The sequence below is a fragment of the Cyrtonyx montezumae genome, unplaced genomic scaffold (assembly GCF_038088225.1).
Source record: "Cyrtonyx montezumae isolate F1298 unplaced genomic scaffold, pur_monq_1.0 scaffold_23, whole genome shotgun sequence".
NCBI lineage: Eukaryota > Metazoa > Chordata > Aves > Galliformes > Odontophoridae > Cyrtonyx > Cyrtonyx montezumae.
In genome coordinates, this window is record NW_027071970.1 from 6,112,249 (window position 1) to 6,129,825 (window position 17,577).

The window sequence follows — 17,577 nt, forward strand, 5'->3', positions numbered from 1 at the left end:
ATTACCTCAGGTAACTGGAATGCCAAAAAAGAAAAGTCTCCATCTGGTTTTTATTATTAATGTAATAGTAGAGAAAAAACCCCCACCATCTATGTCCCTGACAGTCCATAGTGCTCATATGAAAGATGCATTTTATTAGGGAATTCACACTATGCACGAAGCACTGAAACATTACTTCTGGGTTATAACATTTGGCATTTAAATTTTTTCTGAGAAAAATGACCGTCTCAGAGCGACGTGCTGAAGCTGAAACGGACCGTGCAGCTCCTGGGAGCGAGAACGCTCTGTGGAAGACAACGACTGGAGAACAGTTGTGCTGTTCCCCGAGTGCTACTCTGCATTACAATTAACTCCTAAGAGCAACGTGCTGTGAAGAGCATGATTTTCTTTGAATGCCAGGCTGTAATTAATGCTGTAGGAAGGGAAGTTGTTCCTTCACAAGTATTTGATTCCTTCAGAAACTGTTGTGGTGTCAGATTTCTACAAAACGAGTCCCAGTACCAGGCTTCTTACTGAGAGCTACCTGCTCGTTTTCCAACAGCTTCCCTGAGCTATGGACTCCAGGTGTGGGTGTGAGTGACAGAAGGGCTGGGGACCCAACTACGACAACTATGCACCAGACTTGTTAAACTCTTCTTTAATCACGTTCACTTGCTACTTCATTGCTTCTTATTCGGAATCCAGAGTCTCTCCTAGTCTCTCTCCTATTTTATGGCTAACTGCATATTAAAGTTGACTTTCTCTTCATCACTTGGTGAGCTCTGTGCCCTCCAGACTTCATCTCAGTTGGATGTATTTATAAAGCACATACTGGAATCCCTGTGCTGTGCTGATCCCCGTGTATGTGCCAGTTCTGTGGTGATGCCCAACAGCTCATAGCTCCTCACTGTGTCCCCAGGTGATGTCACTGTCAAATGCCCCAGGAATTGCTTTTCTTATAACTGTTCAGAAAATGGCATTAACTCACTACACTACCTACAGAAATCTCCACAACAGCTGCAAGCTGTATGAGCAGTTGTTTTCTTCCATGAATCTGTACACCAATAGCTCTCTTCAGAACAATACAGGGGCACACAGAAGCCATGTGTATTCAGGGAGCAATTGCCACTTAAAAAAAAATAAATGAAAGCGCTCAGCAGTGGATGGGCAATGGATGGACCAATTTCACTTTCGAGAGCTTTTGTTTACACAGCTTATTTCCACGCCTAGCTAAAACCTCCTTAACCCCTTGGCACTGCTGGAACACTCGCTTAAGTTGTCAAGATTAAGCAATATTTATTGCCATTCACTAGCATAGACCAGGCTGGTGGTGATTACAAGACCTACTCCCAAACCTGCTGCTCCAGGTGTGTATAGTTCAGATGCAAACCGATACATTCAATTAACTTATTTTTTTCCCTGTCTCCAGCTAGTGTTCTAGCAAAGGGAAGCCAGCTGCCTACACCTCCTGTCCTCTTGCTGTTAGCCAGGCTATCGTATTCTTTCAGTTTGTCAGCTACTCCATGGCACAGTGTCTTTCTCCATGGCAAAAGGAAAGCTCTCTCCGTTCAGGCAGAACCTCTGGAAAAGCAGTCCTTTGTGTCTCATTGTTAGAAGTCGTTTATAATGTTTAAGACATTCTGAGAGCTGGATACTACTAACATGATAAATGAAGACATGGAGGCAATGGTTTGAGAAATGCTAGGCCCGCGCGCCTGCTGCAACTTTGGTAAAACCAGAAACATGTGAGAGTGCCTTTTTTTGGTCGTTTTTTTGTTGGCTTTTTTAAATCCTCACCCTCCTTTGTTAAGGCTAGGCACACAGCACAGGCATTCTAACCTGTCTGTGATTAATTAGTTAGAGTTCTGCAACAACCCCTCTCCATGACTAAATAATTTTTTAGTCTATCAAACTGTTAGTGCAAAGTGGGATAAATGACACCGGAGGGCCAGTGGCACTGACCTGCAGGTTCTGTTGCTCATTGAGGCTCCAGATGCTGAGCACCTTTTCGGATGAGCCCGAGATCCCTTTGGCCTTCTCTGAGTCAAAGTCAAGGCTCATCACCGGCTCCTGGTGGCAAGTAAGTTGGCTCAACACTTTTCCCATTGACAAATTCCAAAGGAGCACTGATCCATCTTCATAGCCAGCCAGAAGCGACGGCTGTGAACCATGGGTGACCTGATCAGGAGAAAAATAAAATGGTTTGCAAAGTGAGCAGTCTGCTGGTAAAATTATCACCTCCAAAGAGGGTTCAGTTCAGGCATCGAGAAAATAAATGAAAATGCTGACAGGAGTAATAGTGAAGAGCTTAGAAGTCTAACTGCCAACGCTACCAGTAAGGACACATCTCAGTGCCTCATCCACTTTTAGTCAAAGCGTTACTGCTGACAAGCACTTATGGCTTCTGGATCATCATCCAACATTTTATATCTGGTGTATATATCTAATGCACACGTGTATATACACACCTGGAAGATTACTGACAGTCCAACCTACAGCCCTGTACATCACCTGCAGAAAGGCTGCCTGACTTTTCCAAAGCTTTAATTCATGGCCTGAAGTTCACAGCAATTCTTAAAAATAAAAGTAAGAAAAATAGAGCAGTGATCTTAGCAGCAAGCTACACCAGGCCACACGGCCACGGAAAGAAGTGCCACGTGGAAGAGTGCAGCTGCACATTGCCAGGAGTAGGGTTACACACACGGATCGCTCACTGCAGTGCGTGGAGGTGAACACCAAACCAACCTTCAGGGATCTCTGCGTGAGTCACCAAGGGGTTAACAGGCGCCCGAGTCCCACTGCAACCAACTGAAGGCTATTTTGATTAATGATGTCACAGGCCAAAGGGCATGGCACCCTGGGCAGACACCTAATTTATTTAAGCCTCTGAAATAACTCAAAGAGGGGAACATTACTGGATTACATGTCACACTTAAGGAAAATATTCATCATTGCTCCAGCCAAAAGACTAATGACCCTGTAAGCAGTAACTGGCTCTGCGAGTAAAGATGCAAATCCCTAATGAAAAGCAACTAAATAACAAGCATCTGTTGCCAGTTTTTTTATTGAATGGGAGAGAAACAACCCACCAAATAGACACTGGGATTTTGACCACCTCCTGCAGCAACACCACAACATAAGAAATGTGTCCAATAGTTTATCCCATTATTTCCCAACCCAGCCTGATCCTACAGGATTTTTGTTTAGCATTGAAAACAAACTCAAGTTTAAGGACCTTGATAAGAAAGATACTTTTTACTGGCATCACACAACTGAGTGAGGCTCTTCAAACGGACCAGCTGTACGTGGCATGATACAAGCCTGCTCTGACCAAGGGCTCCCCATCTCCGTTAATGGTCCAGCCCATTCCCTCACAGGATATTATTTGTTCTAGGGGAAATTAAACTAACAAGAGATGGGTGGTCTAGGAAATAAGACTGCTGAGTAAAAGCAGTGTTCTTTCTCAGATTTATTCAGCCCAAATAACCATTTAAATGAGGAATAAATCTCACCGTGCGGGGAACCAAACTGCCCCTTGAAACGAGCAAACAAAGCAGGACTGCCCACACCTCAAATCCTGTATGAGTCTCACTCCTTACTTTAAGGCTCCTTTTCTTTCCAAAAGGCAGGCACCTTGCTTCGGCCAGAAGTGGGCACAATCTCTCCATTATTTATTTGTTAAAATAATATAACACTGGGGCAATGACTAACTGTCAAGTACGTGCCAGTTCCAAGTGTTCAATCAGTAGGTATTTTGGATGGAGAGTGCTTTTTAAAATACTGGGGAAAAATAAGAATAAAAATCTGAATCTAAATGAATTATAATTTAAAAAACAAAGGATTTCATAGGCACTTCAATTAAGTCTAAAAAAGCCCCCAGCTTGGGCAGAAAAACTGAAAGAACTATTATTGTACTGCTCTTCCATGAGCACATTACTCTTCTCAAAGCTGGGGGCTCTGTGGATGGTTGGACTTTCCTTATCCAAGAAAACTCGATGGGGATGCGCAGAGTTGGGACTGCTGCCTCAACACGGGATGGCCGAGTGCTGTCATCACCTATCAGCCCTCGCTGAGGTGGCAGTGGTGGGTGGGTGCATCACAGACAATGCCAAGCAGAAACATTTCTGCTGCAGGTATCTCAGTTTCATCTGAGGAACAGAATTTGCAGGGGACATCTAAGATTGGTCTGTTTTAAAAACAAGTGTTGTTTTCTGTGAAGTCAAGGCTTCCTATACTTCTCCTCCCTGACATGCTCAAGCGTGTCATATTTTAATGAATACATATACTTGAATTTAATAACAGCTATTGAAAGATCAGGGGAGCTCTCAGCCTGATGCCTGCACTTCTCAGGCAGTGCTTCACAACGGCACATTTACTTCAGTTGCTAATAACGGACACTTCTGGAGAACGTCTCTGCCAGTCACATTCTGGTTTCAGTGGAAAATTTAGATTATAAATCATCATTCCTCCCAAACAGAGCAGTTTGTTGTTGCATTTGGATAACTGTCAAGGAAGGAAGAGAAGGTGATCTGCTGTCAGCTCAACAAGAATAATTGCTATAGTTTATATAAAGTAATAACTCTGCATTTCCAGTTTCTACATGTATTGTTCCTGCTGAATTATTTTGTTTGCACCGTTACGCAACACGATGCCTTCCCTAAAGAGTACAAAAAAATTAAGGGAAGACTATATTTACTCCTGCAAATCCTTACCCCACCCAATTAGTAATAGCAGAAAGGTGTGAAGCTGAAGGAACAATGTATTACAGATTATGAGCCTTCAAAAGAAAAAAAATGAATCACACAAGCACACAGTGAATAAAGTTAAGGACGGACCTATGCTCAAAGGAGAGGAAAGAAAAAGCTTCAGAATGACAAAATAAAATGTTGATATCTTTTTAACTGCTCAGAAGCAGCCAGTGCAGCTTGATCCATGAGTGTGACATAAGCAAGAGAGTTCCTGACTCACTGCTGCTGCTAAGGAGCACTGTTCCCCTGATATGTGGTTCTCTTCATAAGAAGGGGAAGCAGAAAAATATGATCCATGGCTCTGACAGTCACCAAGCTCTTGCTGAACAGCAGCCTACACAGCATTATATGGCTTTCTCCACGTCAGTGTGTGCTCCAGCTTGTTAACTGGCTGTGCCATGCGCGGAATCAAGTAATCTCTTAGGCAACATACTGCCCATAAGCGATGGGCTGGGGAGTGCTCACCTCCTGCGTATGTCTACATTGCCCAACGTGGTGATGTGCAAAGAAAGCCTGAGCTGCTCGATTCGGGACGGGTGCAGCTGGGTTAGCTGCTGCTCTGCTTTTATGGTTACAGGGTTACTCAGCAACCCACTCAGTGAAACCACAGAACAGAACACAGAGCAGCACTCTGGTATACCACAATAGTTATTTGCCCTCCCCCACACCTTTAAACTGAGTTGAACACATTTGAAAAAGAATAAATAGAGCTGTGAGACTGTAAGGGATGATCTGTCCTTGCCTGCTGCAGCCTAGGAAGTTGTGGTAGCGTACCAAAGCTACAATTTGCATGGAGTAATTGACCTCTCCCAATTCCCAGTCTTCTCCTTTATCCCTACCGACAATAGAATTAAAACCTACTTGAAAACAAGACTCTGCACCCACTCTGCTTCCTAGAGGATCAGTGGCATTAGTGCATGTGGGAAACAAGGAAAGAAAGAAAACTTGTGTACAGGCAACAGCACTTTGTACACTCTACATTTCCTCAGTTATCTTCACCTTATTAAAATATGTCCAGGCCACAGAAAGCCACATCTGTTTCCTTAAGTACTGATTGCCTTTTTAGAACAAACTTCGTCTAATACAAACCTAATGAATCTATTTAATTTGCCTTTTTTTCCCCTAGCTATTAGAACACGGGACTTAAACTTTCCTACTTTCCCCTGAAAGCAGCAACTGAGTTCCTCTGGACTTCGCCCCGTTCAGGGCCTTGAGTGAAGACACCAATGCTTCAGATGCACAGCTGATGAGTACTTTCTGCAGCTGAAACCCATACAGATCTCCAGATGACACTGAGGGGAATCACGTAGCTGAAATCAGCTCAGAAGGTACTGCAGACCTGTAACTGTGGGAGTGAACGAGGGAATCTGCACTGCAGCCAATTCTTTGGGGGTTTAAAGCCCATCCCTCGAACTCCTTTCTCCACTGCTGCCTTCTCGTGCTAATTGCCTTTCACAGTTGACACCCCATAAGCATTACTGGTTAAGGGCTCTGCAAATGTGTCTTTTCTGTTGACTGCTTTTTGTTTCTGTTTTGTTGTTAATTAGCTGTTTTATTTACCTTTCAGTTCAAGGCCAATGCAACCGTAAATATTTGTTGCTATTGTATGCCAGAAACAGAAATGTTCAGAGAGCTTCCTTATCTGGAGGGCACTAAAGCGAATGTAACCTACCATTAAAATGACTACTTTTAAGTAACCCAATCGTTTCTCATCATTCGTAATACAGTGAGAAGCTGTATCAAACAACTGGCTTCAGTAAGTCACTCATTTTTCCTCCTGATTGATGCAAAAACTGTATCTATCCTAAGGACATAAAGCTTTTCCTAAGTATTTGCAAATCTTCCATTAAAGCTTGGAGAGCTACGAAAGTTACATTAACAATGTTCACAAATCTTTCCCCCCTTTAATAGTATAATTACTTGATTGGTTTGATAATAAATCAAAATCCAAGTGAAGAAAGATTCATGTGCTTCATATAAAATGAATCACAGGGAAAACATTTCACAATTAGCCGGCGCTCTTGCCTTACCTGCCATAACTTCAGACACATGGGCATGCCCAGCTTGGCACCCACCTCTGGCTTCAAGGTACAGACTGACGTCTTGGATGGCAGCTCCAAAACCTGAACCTGACATCAGGAAAACAAGAGCATTTGGTCACCCTCCAGGTCAGAATTCTGCTGCTAAAAACACAATCTTTCAAGGTGATTAAGGCTAGTGTAAGTACTCCCAGTAAAAGCTGTCTGGAGGAAACTGGGGAATACCCGTTCAGTCGGAGCTGTGGGGGAATCTACAGGTTTTAGTTTTAGGAAGGACCGGACAGAACTGCTCGAATGTAACATCATCATCTTCCACGGTTCTGTTAGCTCTTCTGACTTAGAGTAGATGAAGTGCATTACAACAGGTAGGGATGTAGACTGCTGAGTCTGAAAACACACCCTGCTTCCTCTCCCTTTCCCCTTTCTCCATCTTTGTTGCTAAGTTTTTTTCTTACATTCAGTTGTGGACGCTTCTATCATCTCTTCTGTCCTGGCACGGTAACACAGAGCTTGTGTGGATATACAGCCCCTGGCTAAACCTCAAGTGGACTTTCTATTTATTGACTGACTGTGCTCCAAAACTTAAACCCCAGCATCATCTGCTCAGCCCCGACTCATCTGTCTGCCCCTGCTTTGAATAGGGTCAGGTAATACTGTGTTAACACCTGCTCTCTGTCTACATAGCAGCCCCTACTTTCGCTTGCACAAATGATAATGATTTAAGGATCTGTTTAAAATAAAAATAAAGTGGGGCAAAAGACTGACTTTCTTCTGCCAGAGAAGTAGCTTATTTCCACCGCAGGATGATGGCAGGCAAGATCAGGGGCTGTGCCTTTGCAGTTTGGCACTGGAAGGTTTGTAGTCTCCTGACGGACACAGAAGTGATGTACTCTGGGCTGATTCTTGGCCTTGGGACTATGCAGAAAGACCTTAACGTTTCTGGAAGCAAGTTTTTGGAAGTTTCTGATACCTTGGTTTTTTTCATATTGCTCTTTCTCAGACACATACTTAATCACTGAGGTGATCTTTTATTTTAATTAAATAAGCAACAGTGTACATTATCTCATAAAAGGAAAGGACTTCAGCTATTTGATAAATCCAGCATCACCAGCCACTCTGGATTATTTCAGAATGTGCGAAGGCCCAATAGTGCTGTTGGACAGCCCAAGACATGTGAATTTCCTTAAGCATCTGAGATGAGGTATTAAACAAATATGGCTCCTCTGGGAGCCATCAATCAAGCCCACGGCAGCTGCAATGGCTTTCCAATCCCATACCTTCAGTTCAAAGCTTGCCAGAACATCTTCCTATTTCTAGACATTGTCAACTAGCCTGCCAAAAGCCAGCTGCACTCTAGGACTGCAAGTCAACGATGTACTAAACACAATATACTGAGCGTTTTCTAAAGCCAGTGAGCAATGGGCAGGAAACTATTCTCCACATTTGACAGATGGAGGCTACAGCAGAGCCATGCAGAGCGCAGACCGAAGTCTGAGCATCTGGGAATTCTGCTTCTTTGGAGCTGTACTCTTAACAAAAGATTCTTTTCTCTTGGCAGCTTTCTTGCTATCAATATAACGACCAAGTTAGCTATTGCAGGAAACCAGCTGTAAATACGAAGGTGACCCGCTCTCATCTTGTGCCTTTCATCACTGGCTCCCCAAAGGGCACTGCCTTTTAGGCCACAGGAAAACCAGGGCTGTAACTTCTAGTTAGCAAGGGAAGATAAACACACCAGGACAAATGCATTTCTGCAGGTTGGAAATAATTTTTTTACAAAGCCCCTCCTTTTATCTTGATTCAAAAGAAAAGTCCTGTTAGAAGGGCTGTGGCTGAGCCTGCGAAGGACGGAGGAAAACAGGAGAGGGACTCTGGGCAGAAGGCAGTCAGTCATGAGCTGCCTGTGCCAGGCTGACAGTTCCAGGGATCGCCTGCACTGCAGACAACCGAGCCTTAGAAATAAATACCACTTCATAGATTCTGACATCTGTAACCTAAAACTTGAAGTTCTGTGTTTATATTGGTTTTACTTAATAGGAGAAAGATTTTCCTTTGCCTGAGGTTAATAGTGTTCCTGGGTGGCTAAAACTGGCCACAAGGAAACACGCCCTTTTTCTTTTCCACATTAATAAAGCTTTTAACATGTTTCTGGCAAATTGGCAAGAAAAGTGCATGTAACTCATAATTGGCGATTTAAATGCAATCATGAACAAATAAATGCCTGTTCAGATCTCATTATTTATGGACTGAACCTGCTTTAAGACAAAATTACTCTTCTTTGGGCACCAGCCAAGCATAAACACTTATTAAGTCTTAATTTTAATCATAAGCTGCAAATGTGCTGTGTCTCACAGTGCTGCCTATTTGGAAGCTCTCTATATTATGGGAGCGTATGTGCACTCATTGGAAACTGACACAGTTCTAATGTCAGCTTCACACACAGAGAGGAACTCTTCCCTCAGGAGACACCAAATCATGAGCAGCTCGCAAAGCCCAAGCGAACAAATGAATGTAAACCAGAGATGAATTGCAAGAGACACTGGGGCAAAGCAGCCCCTCTCTGGACGACTGTTAATTGTTCGTGAACAGAGCGCGTGTGCACACCTCCTGAAACAAGTTCTTCTCCACCTGATGCAAGAAAGCACTTCTCAGGTTTAAGTTCAATATTGTTGAGCACTTCTGTGAAGTGGAAATAGTTCTCTGTCTGATCAGAACAGTGTATGTGCTGAGAAGGGCTTCACTTACTGGGACTGGAATCAGTTTATTTTTGTATCACGTCCTCAAGTACTTCAAAGAAAACAAAAGCACTGTTCATACAAAAGAGAAGTGGAAGATGCCAACAAAGCTGTCAGCCGGTGACTGCTGCGATAGTGGGGATGCAATGTGGGTTCATACAGCAGGAACTGAAATGAACCCTACAAGCACCTCAGACGGAGCAAACCTCTCACTGCTAATAGTAACCCAACCATTTCCAGCCAAAGTACCAGTTAAAGAATTGGCCTGAGGTGAAAGACCACGTGTCACATTACAAATCACCTGCAGCTCCCCTCCTCTCACCATGCACTTCTTCCAGCACAAGTGGAAGATGAGTACCGCCATCTGATGACAGACTCTGACTGTTAGTTCCCCACAAGGACTGTTTTCCCCTTTTAACAGTATTCAGCAGCAGCACCACAGGAGCTTTCAAATCTGCTGCACATGAAAGACCATCAACAGCTGCAAATACTTAAATGTCACACAAAACTTGGGGTGGTATCCCTGTTATCAGAGCATGAGTTATGCATCTCAGCCACGCTTCTGGCAGGTACTGGTGAGGAAGCCCCGGAGGTTCCTTGTGCTGCCCCCTCCTGAGCAGCGTATTTGAAAGCACTGATGTTTCTCCTTCCAAACTTCCTTATTTAAGAAACAAAAGCAACGTTCCAAGCACCGGAAAAAGAAGTATCCCTACCTCCTCCAGGGCCTTGGCTGCCGTGGCCATCAGCCAGCGTCCCTGTGCCACCTTTAACAGAGAACATCTGCAGAATCCCACATTCTCCGTGAAGACAGAATCCGTCACTGATGTCCGTCCCTCTGCTAAGTCCCACACGCAGATCCTCTCGTCACGACCTTGACTTTCACAATAAAGCAAGTTGTTCTGTGAGCAGCGGGACTGAGGAAACCTGCCTTCCTGTAGTTCAGTATCTCAAAGTTGGGACTTTAGTACATAATAAGGACTGAGCTTAGTACAGCTTCTGTGGGGATAATAAGAGGATCTTTTATGAAACATGTGCTACCTCGGAGTCACTGAGACCTCTGCTCTTCCACTGCTGCAAAACCGGGCAACAACTTTGCAGGTTCCAGGAGAGGAGCTGAGAGTCAGACACACGGCCCTCACAGCTAGCCCTGCTTTCTTACCAGGTCAGACTCGACCAAACACAGTTATACTATTTGTATGTGCAACTATTTACGATTTTTTTTATGAGGATTTGAACATTTTCATAACAATACTACACCTTAGCACATTTAACACTCTTTCACCTTAACAATGAAATATAATGATCAGGTTTGTTGACACCTGGAAGACAAAGAGCAACACAAGAAGGACCACAAAGGTCAATAAAGGCAGCAGTTACTCAGCTTCCCACAGCCACGAGCAGAAGCAGGCTCATGTACAGCTCCATCCCAGGGACATCCACATGCCCCCACACGGGAAGGCCATGCAGCATTGGTTGCTACACGTTTACACAGCTCCAGCTGCTCTGCAACAAAACACTGTTGTGTGAAAGCTGCAGTTTTTGTGTTCACAAACTACAGCAGCACAGGATACCCATCCTGTTACCACCTGGGAGAAGGAGTTGTTAAAAATTCCTCATCCATTCCTCATCTGAATTAGCAGTATCACCTGACAGAACTATGTAAACGAAACAGAGGTAGATGCAGATCTGACCAACTTAGGGCTTCTTCAGCATCGGTACAGAAACTCCCATCTGTTGTTCAGCTGAATGACAAACTGAAAACAGCACCAGGAGTACAGAAACGTGGTGGTACTGCAGGAAACTGCTGTGATTTAGAGCAGAATAACAAAAGATGTAGGTAAATGCTGCCCTAAAATCACTCTGCTGTGTGAACTGTTAGAAATATACACCAAAAATAGAGGTAACGAAAAGCTCTGTAATTATACAAACAATACTCATTCAATAGGATTTTATGGGGGAGAGTGTTGATAATTGTACTTAAGTAGATAACAAATATAAATGCTAATGAGTTCCACCATATATTATAAGAGATGTCTTCTCTAGATAAACATGTCAGAACATCTCCTACTCATACAGACACTTTGGCATCCACTCCAGATCAGCTGTCTAATCCAAGGTACACAAATCTTCCCAGCCTTCCCTTCCTGAATGAGGACACAAAGGCATTTTGCAACACGGTCGTGCAGCTCAGCATTCCTGCTCATTTTGCACCATTCTCCCATCTCTGGCTCTTTTCTTCCCCTTATCTGCTCCGCCCAACTTACATACTGTACCAGATCTGATCTTCCCCGAGAGCCAGCTGTGAAGCACCTAACTTCAAACCCACTTCCTTTAAGCAGAAGCTTTGCCTGACCTCAGTGCAGTAATAAGGACACTATGAAATTATGATGAAAAATGGCAGCATTAATTTCTTTATGATACACGTGTAGTCACATGGCAATGCAGTCACGTGGGTCAGGAAGAAATCAACTCATAGTAACTGTGGGTACTCGCACTTCTGCACACTTTCTGTACGTGTTGGAGAGGCCTTCCGTGACTCCAGGAGTAAGAGATTCCTGTTGTTTATGGGTTTTCTTTAATCTTAGGTACACAACAGGAATGAGTTATCCAATCACTGACCTGAGCAGCCTGTCTTTACCATCCATTGTTTCCAACCAGCAGACAGATTTTCTTCCGTGGCCATCCAGTGCTGCATCCACTCTGTGAGTTTTCAGGTTCCAGACATGGATAAACCCGTGCTCAGACCTGGCAGCAGTAACAGATGCTTTTAGTGTCACTGCATGCAATCTGATAAGACACTCCGATTCCTCCTCCCCTTCTCTTTCCCCCAGACAGAAGTTGTGTGTACAAAGACAACAGAGTCACCATTCAGCAGCCACGCATTTTGTTTATCTAAATAACATACTTTTTTTTCAAAGGAGATGTGTGTAGGATGCACAGCTCAGCCACAAGTCCTGATTTACTTACCCAGAGAACAGAATGGGGACATCGGGTTCTTCACCTCCGCAGGAAAAATGCAGCGCGTGTACAGCAGCACCGGTTCCTCTCAGCACAAACTGTGGATCTGGAGGTGGCTGAGCCATCCCAGCAACTGGGACAGCAACGTGGCACAGACACCGTGGAGGGCAGGGCGGCCTAAAGCAGAGTTAAACATTTCTAGATCAAGACATTGGCTCTTCCTAGAAATAACATCCTATATTGGCAATAAGACATACTTTCCAAGGATCGTAACTCCTCTTAGCGTTGAGTGATCAAGCATCCACCAAACGTGCACGCTGACACGAGGCAGTGGTTTCCTTTTAAGCCAGGTGGCTGCCGAGCTGGCCGTGTGCACACAGCCCCTTGCAAGTACAGAAGTGCTCAGCTGTGCTCCCTGCTGCAAAAAGGAACGCATCGAGAATGCAAGAAACTGCACATCCAGAATTTCAGCGGGCAAACAATCCATCACTCCACTTAGGTCTTAGAAAGTCTTCCCCTCTCTGCTCCATCAAATATCTGTGCATTCCAACCTCAACCATTTACAGAAAAGCACCGCTGTGTGTATGTCAAGAGAAAAGCACTTGGGATAAGATGTGAGATGCAATCATTTCTATGTGACTGCCACTGCTCCCGAGTGCTCCATCTCCCGGCTCCACGTGTGGTTACCTGGAGCAGAACTGTGCCGCTTCATGCTAACTGGGCTCTGTGCAGGGACGTGAGCTCCGGCTCCTGGACGCCCATCAGGAACACGCTTCACCTGTGCTTCAACCCTCAATTTCATCACAGGTCACCTCGAGGCAGTGCAGCAGTGCACTGTGTCCTCAAAGCAACGCTTCGTAGGGCACCAGAAGTGGCAGCTGCGCACCCATGTACGTCCCATGAGGACGTAAGGCATCGCTCAACGTGGGCCCATTTAAAAGCATCTGCAGGTTCCTGTGGACACACATCGGCATCCCGGCGGTCTGGCAGTGTACCTGCAGCACCAGGGGCTCACACAGGTAATGAACACGTAGCGGAGCGCGGGCACTGACACAGCGGACAGTGGCAGCCACGCTCAGGGCAAAGCTGGGACATACCCTGACATGTAAGGCTTAGTTCCAGGTGAACACACAGTCCGAAATCTTTAGGACCTCTTCAAGTTTTACCCCAGGTGTCAGAAAATGAGTTCTCTAATTAGCACAACACTTACTTTATCGTTAACCCCGCTTAGCCTCAGGGAGACCAATCTGCTCTCGTTAACTGGGGAAATTTAATTAAACGATTTGCTTAGCGTTTAGGCCTGAGATCAAAACCTGGCCCAGGGGCTTGAAGCAGCAAGAGCTGTGAGTTCATATGAAGGCGTCTGATGTTATTCTCTGAGCCATCCTCACGCCCTGACTCCTGCCAGCTACAAAATGACACCGAATTATACTGTTCTGCTTATGGCATTATTTGTTTGCAGGAGGAAATCACCCGTGAGAGGAGGAGCACCTCACCACCTCTCTGACTTTTAAAAAGGTGCTCCTCTCTCTCTCTGTCTGCCAGCCCTCCCTGTGCTGCAGTAACACACCTCTCGGGATCTGCGCTACACCTCTGTACGACATGAACACCCAAAGGTGTTTCTCACAGCGCACTGCAAAGCTTTGGGCTCCGAACGAACCCCTGAGAGAGCAACAAGAGGAAAACCCAGCTGTGCACATCAGTGCTCCAAACAGCAAACGGCCCCAGGGGCACAGGGAAGGGCTCTGCCCCACAGCGTGCTCCCGCAAAGCACCACAACACCACAACTGAACTGCTCTGTAATAAGGAACACCTCCCATTAACGGCCCACTCAAAGGCGACGCTGCACGGCTGCGGAGCGCTCCTCAAACCGCCTGAGTTCCGCACAGCGCTATTCCACGCTCATCACTCCCACATTTTGTACACATATATTAAAAAAAAAAAAAAGCCAAGCTTTTATTTTATGAGAGTCATTTAAAGTATGTGAACGCCAGAAGGATTACCTTGGACAAATCTCTCCGAGAATTAAAAACATTAACACATTCCCACAGGAAAAATTCCAGCAGAATTCAGCAACTCTCCTGCTCCCACTGCTGTCACTGGGATTTCTGTCACACATGGAGGCAAAAACAAATCGCTATTAAAATATCATCCAAACACTCCTCCCCCTACAAAGCGCACAGTTCTGCTGCAATACCAACAGCTCCAGCACAGACATGGCAAAGATGCTCGTCCTTCCTTGTGCTCACCAGCAGTGGAGCTCCACGGCATGAGAGCTTTCCCAGGTACGGGTGAAATAAATCTCTCCAGGCATGTTGGCAAACCCACCTGGGCTGACAGCAGCAGCTGTGCAGACATGACTGCGGGGCCGTGCAGCAGTGCTGCACGGCTGCTGGGGATGCCACACAAATCTGTGCAAGGTGAACAAGTTGAAGTTCATCTCAGCAAATGTGAGTTGTTCTGTTGTATTTACAGCAGAAGGTCTGAAAGCCGCTACGTGGTCTGGTGCACAAGTTCTTGTGAGATGTGTCGTGGCCATTTTTTACACCCAGTTTTTCATTTTGCATAAACCAGTGAAAAAAAAAATGACAGTACAGTGTGACAGCAAAGGCAGCACCAAAGAGATGTCACAAGGCAGCCTTATAAAAGGATGTCTGCACCCGGGTGAGAAATAGCTGAACAAAGGAAAGCCCTTCATGCTCAGCAGCAAGTCAGCCCCTACAAAATGCTCAGGGAAAAACAGAGATTAAACCTGAATTAAAGGCCAGGCAGCCTGAGCATGGCATTCTTACTGCAGATCCCTGAAGGACACGGTATGCCTGCTGTGTGCAGACACAGAAACAAGCACCGATAAGAGCACATCCATATATATGTCCACTGTCCACATGAAAACAGTCATCATGGGAAGAAAAAGAACGGTAACTATCAGAAAGACCCTGGGCTAGCGTATGGATTTCATTGCCACTTACACATTTTGGTCACTGAAACAAAAAGCTATTGACCAATATGTAAAAGCCATCAATTAACATAAACATTAATCGTTGTTATACTCTGTCACACTGACGCGTTCTCCCGCCGTCAGCTGCCTGCCCTCTGCCTCCATTACAGCTCTGGGGCACCACACTCCTTCCTGAAGCCAGCACGCTGACGGCAGCCAGACATCACTGCTCCGGTCACTGCTCCACGCTGCACATGAGAGACCCTACATTTCACTGGAGGAACCACGGACCACTCGGTGAGGTGAGATGAGGACACAAAGCGCAGGAGTCGCTCTCTGCGACACACCCTGCAGACAGGGAGTGCAAGAAAGGAAAAAGGCGATGGCAAGGGCAGATCTTCCAGAAAATCTGGAGAAGGTGGAAATGCAGATTTACACAACCGCCTCACAGTAACAGACCGCAGACAAACAGCAGCTGGTAACACCATGCCCCAGCACAATGCTGCAGAGCACACGGCCACGGAGCAGCGTGGAGCTGCCCCACGGCCCCGCGCCGTCCCCGCTCGGCAGCACCGCCTGCACGGCCTCCGCTTCCAAGAGCTGAGAATGTCCTCACATAGCATGGGCTTAATTAAACCTCCAGACGTCTCAGCAGACATTTCCTGCAATAATCTTGTTTAGTAACAAACTATTAAAGAGAACTGACAGAGAAGAAATGTATCACGTTGTTACAGCAACTGGAGTTATTTGAGCCGGAATTATGTGCCTGCAATTAAGGATTCTGTAACTCCACACAATTAAAGTATTGCTTTATTTGAAAACTAATTAATTCTAAGCACATATTTTTCCCATGACAAACTTTGTTGATTATTTAATTTATTCTGTTATAATTACTTTAATTAATCTACTCTTGTATAACATGATGCTGTTGCTCTGGCATGTGACCAGCAAAGACAAGAACACTGACTGCAGTCCCGTGGCGCAAGAGCAGCGTCTGTCACGACAGCTCCGGCACCGCCTGCGTCCGCCTGCTCTGCTCGCTTACTTTTCTGTTCCCCCCACAGGGCACAGGAAGCACAATGCACAGCAGACGACATTTTGCCTTCTCTACTTCTTTCTTCAAAGTGTGAACTATAAGCGAAGAGTCTGCGGGATTGAGGAAGTGTTCCCTACAGGGAAGGAAGCTGTAGGGAATGAACCTGCACTGCCAGAACGTGTCACACCGCGACCCAATCCCCTCCCGGTGCTCAGGACCCAGCCGGGAGCTGCCAGGAATGGAGCCACCTCCACGGGCATCAGTCTCTGCTCAGCATTGGTCTTCACAGCCCTCCTGAGGGAGGAAGGGGCGAAGATCACTTCCACACATATCTTCAAACCACATTAACGTTAATATTTCAGTGAGTTTTACAAGATGCCACGTTTTAACTGCATCAAATTACTGTAAGTGTCACTAAGATGTTTGTTCCTCCACAAGCAGCCTAACTACACTAAAACAGAAATGTGCACAGATTTAGTAGTGCTTTTTACTGCGCTTCGGCCACACCTGAAACAAAATATGGATTGAAGTCCATGAACGTCCCTGAAAGTCACAGCTGTGAGCAGGCACCGAGCAGCGTCTCCGCGAGACACAGCGGAGCAATGCACTTCAGGTTCTCCTCAAAGCACTGCCCACACTGGGGTGATGATTTCCTACTACTGAGGAAATGACTGCACCACACCGACAGCAACGTAAGCAACCGCCTCAACAGCACTGCACGCTGAGCTCGGGCAGCGCTTCCCAGAACATTTCCTTTCAGTTCAATTGCCCGGATCACATGTCATAGCATGAGAAAGGAGAGTATGGACTTCCCTCACGACATGCACACTCACTAAAGGGAGAAAAAAGATGATGCTGTTACCTGAACACACTCATCACAGAGGGAAACACTTCATGGGAAGCTCTGAAGGGTTTGGCAGCACCTGAACTTGAACTCCCAACTCAGAGCAGCACAGCCCCCCCTGCACCGCGCACCCACGCTGCCGGGGGCTGAAGTGTCAATCTCTCACCAGATAATCACACAATGTCATCTTCTGACCAAATTCATTAGGAAAACCTTTACCAGTCCTATTATTTGAAAGCAGAAAATGTAGATCAAGGTATAACCGATTTTACAGCACAATAAAACTGTTATAAATATTTA

General features: G+C 45.5%; 1 protein-coding gene across 3 annotated transcripts in view; it reads right to left on the reverse strand.

Moving 5' to 3' along the window:
* Window positions 1-17,577, reverse strand: part of GNB1L (G protein subunit beta 1 like) — a 30,178-nt gene that overhangs the window by 3,424 nt on the left and 9,177 nt on the right. Inside the window, exons 1-7 of one of the 3 annotated variants that reach the window (XM_065738673.1) lie at window positions 14,676-14,691; window positions 14,463-14,567; window positions 12,469-12,636; window positions 12,121-12,246; window positions 10,215-10,377; window positions 6,758-6,856; window positions 1,942-2,157 (exon numbers count right to left, since the gene is read on the reverse strand). In XM_065738673.1, the coding sequence (XP_065594745.1) occupies window positions 1,942-2,157; window positions 6,758-6,856; window positions 10,215-10,377; window positions 12,121-12,246; window positions 12,469-12,636; window positions 14,463-14,494 (804 nt within the window). In that variant the 5' untranslated portion in view covers window positions 14,495-14,567; window positions 14,676-14,691. Of the gene's footprint in view, window positions 1-1,941; window positions 2,158-6,757; window positions 6,857-10,214; window positions 10,378-12,120; window positions 12,247-12,468; window positions 12,637-14,462; window positions 14,692-17,577 lie in introns of those variants that run through there. The other 2 variants (XM_065738672.1, XM_065738674.1) reach the window with 2 other exon arrangements.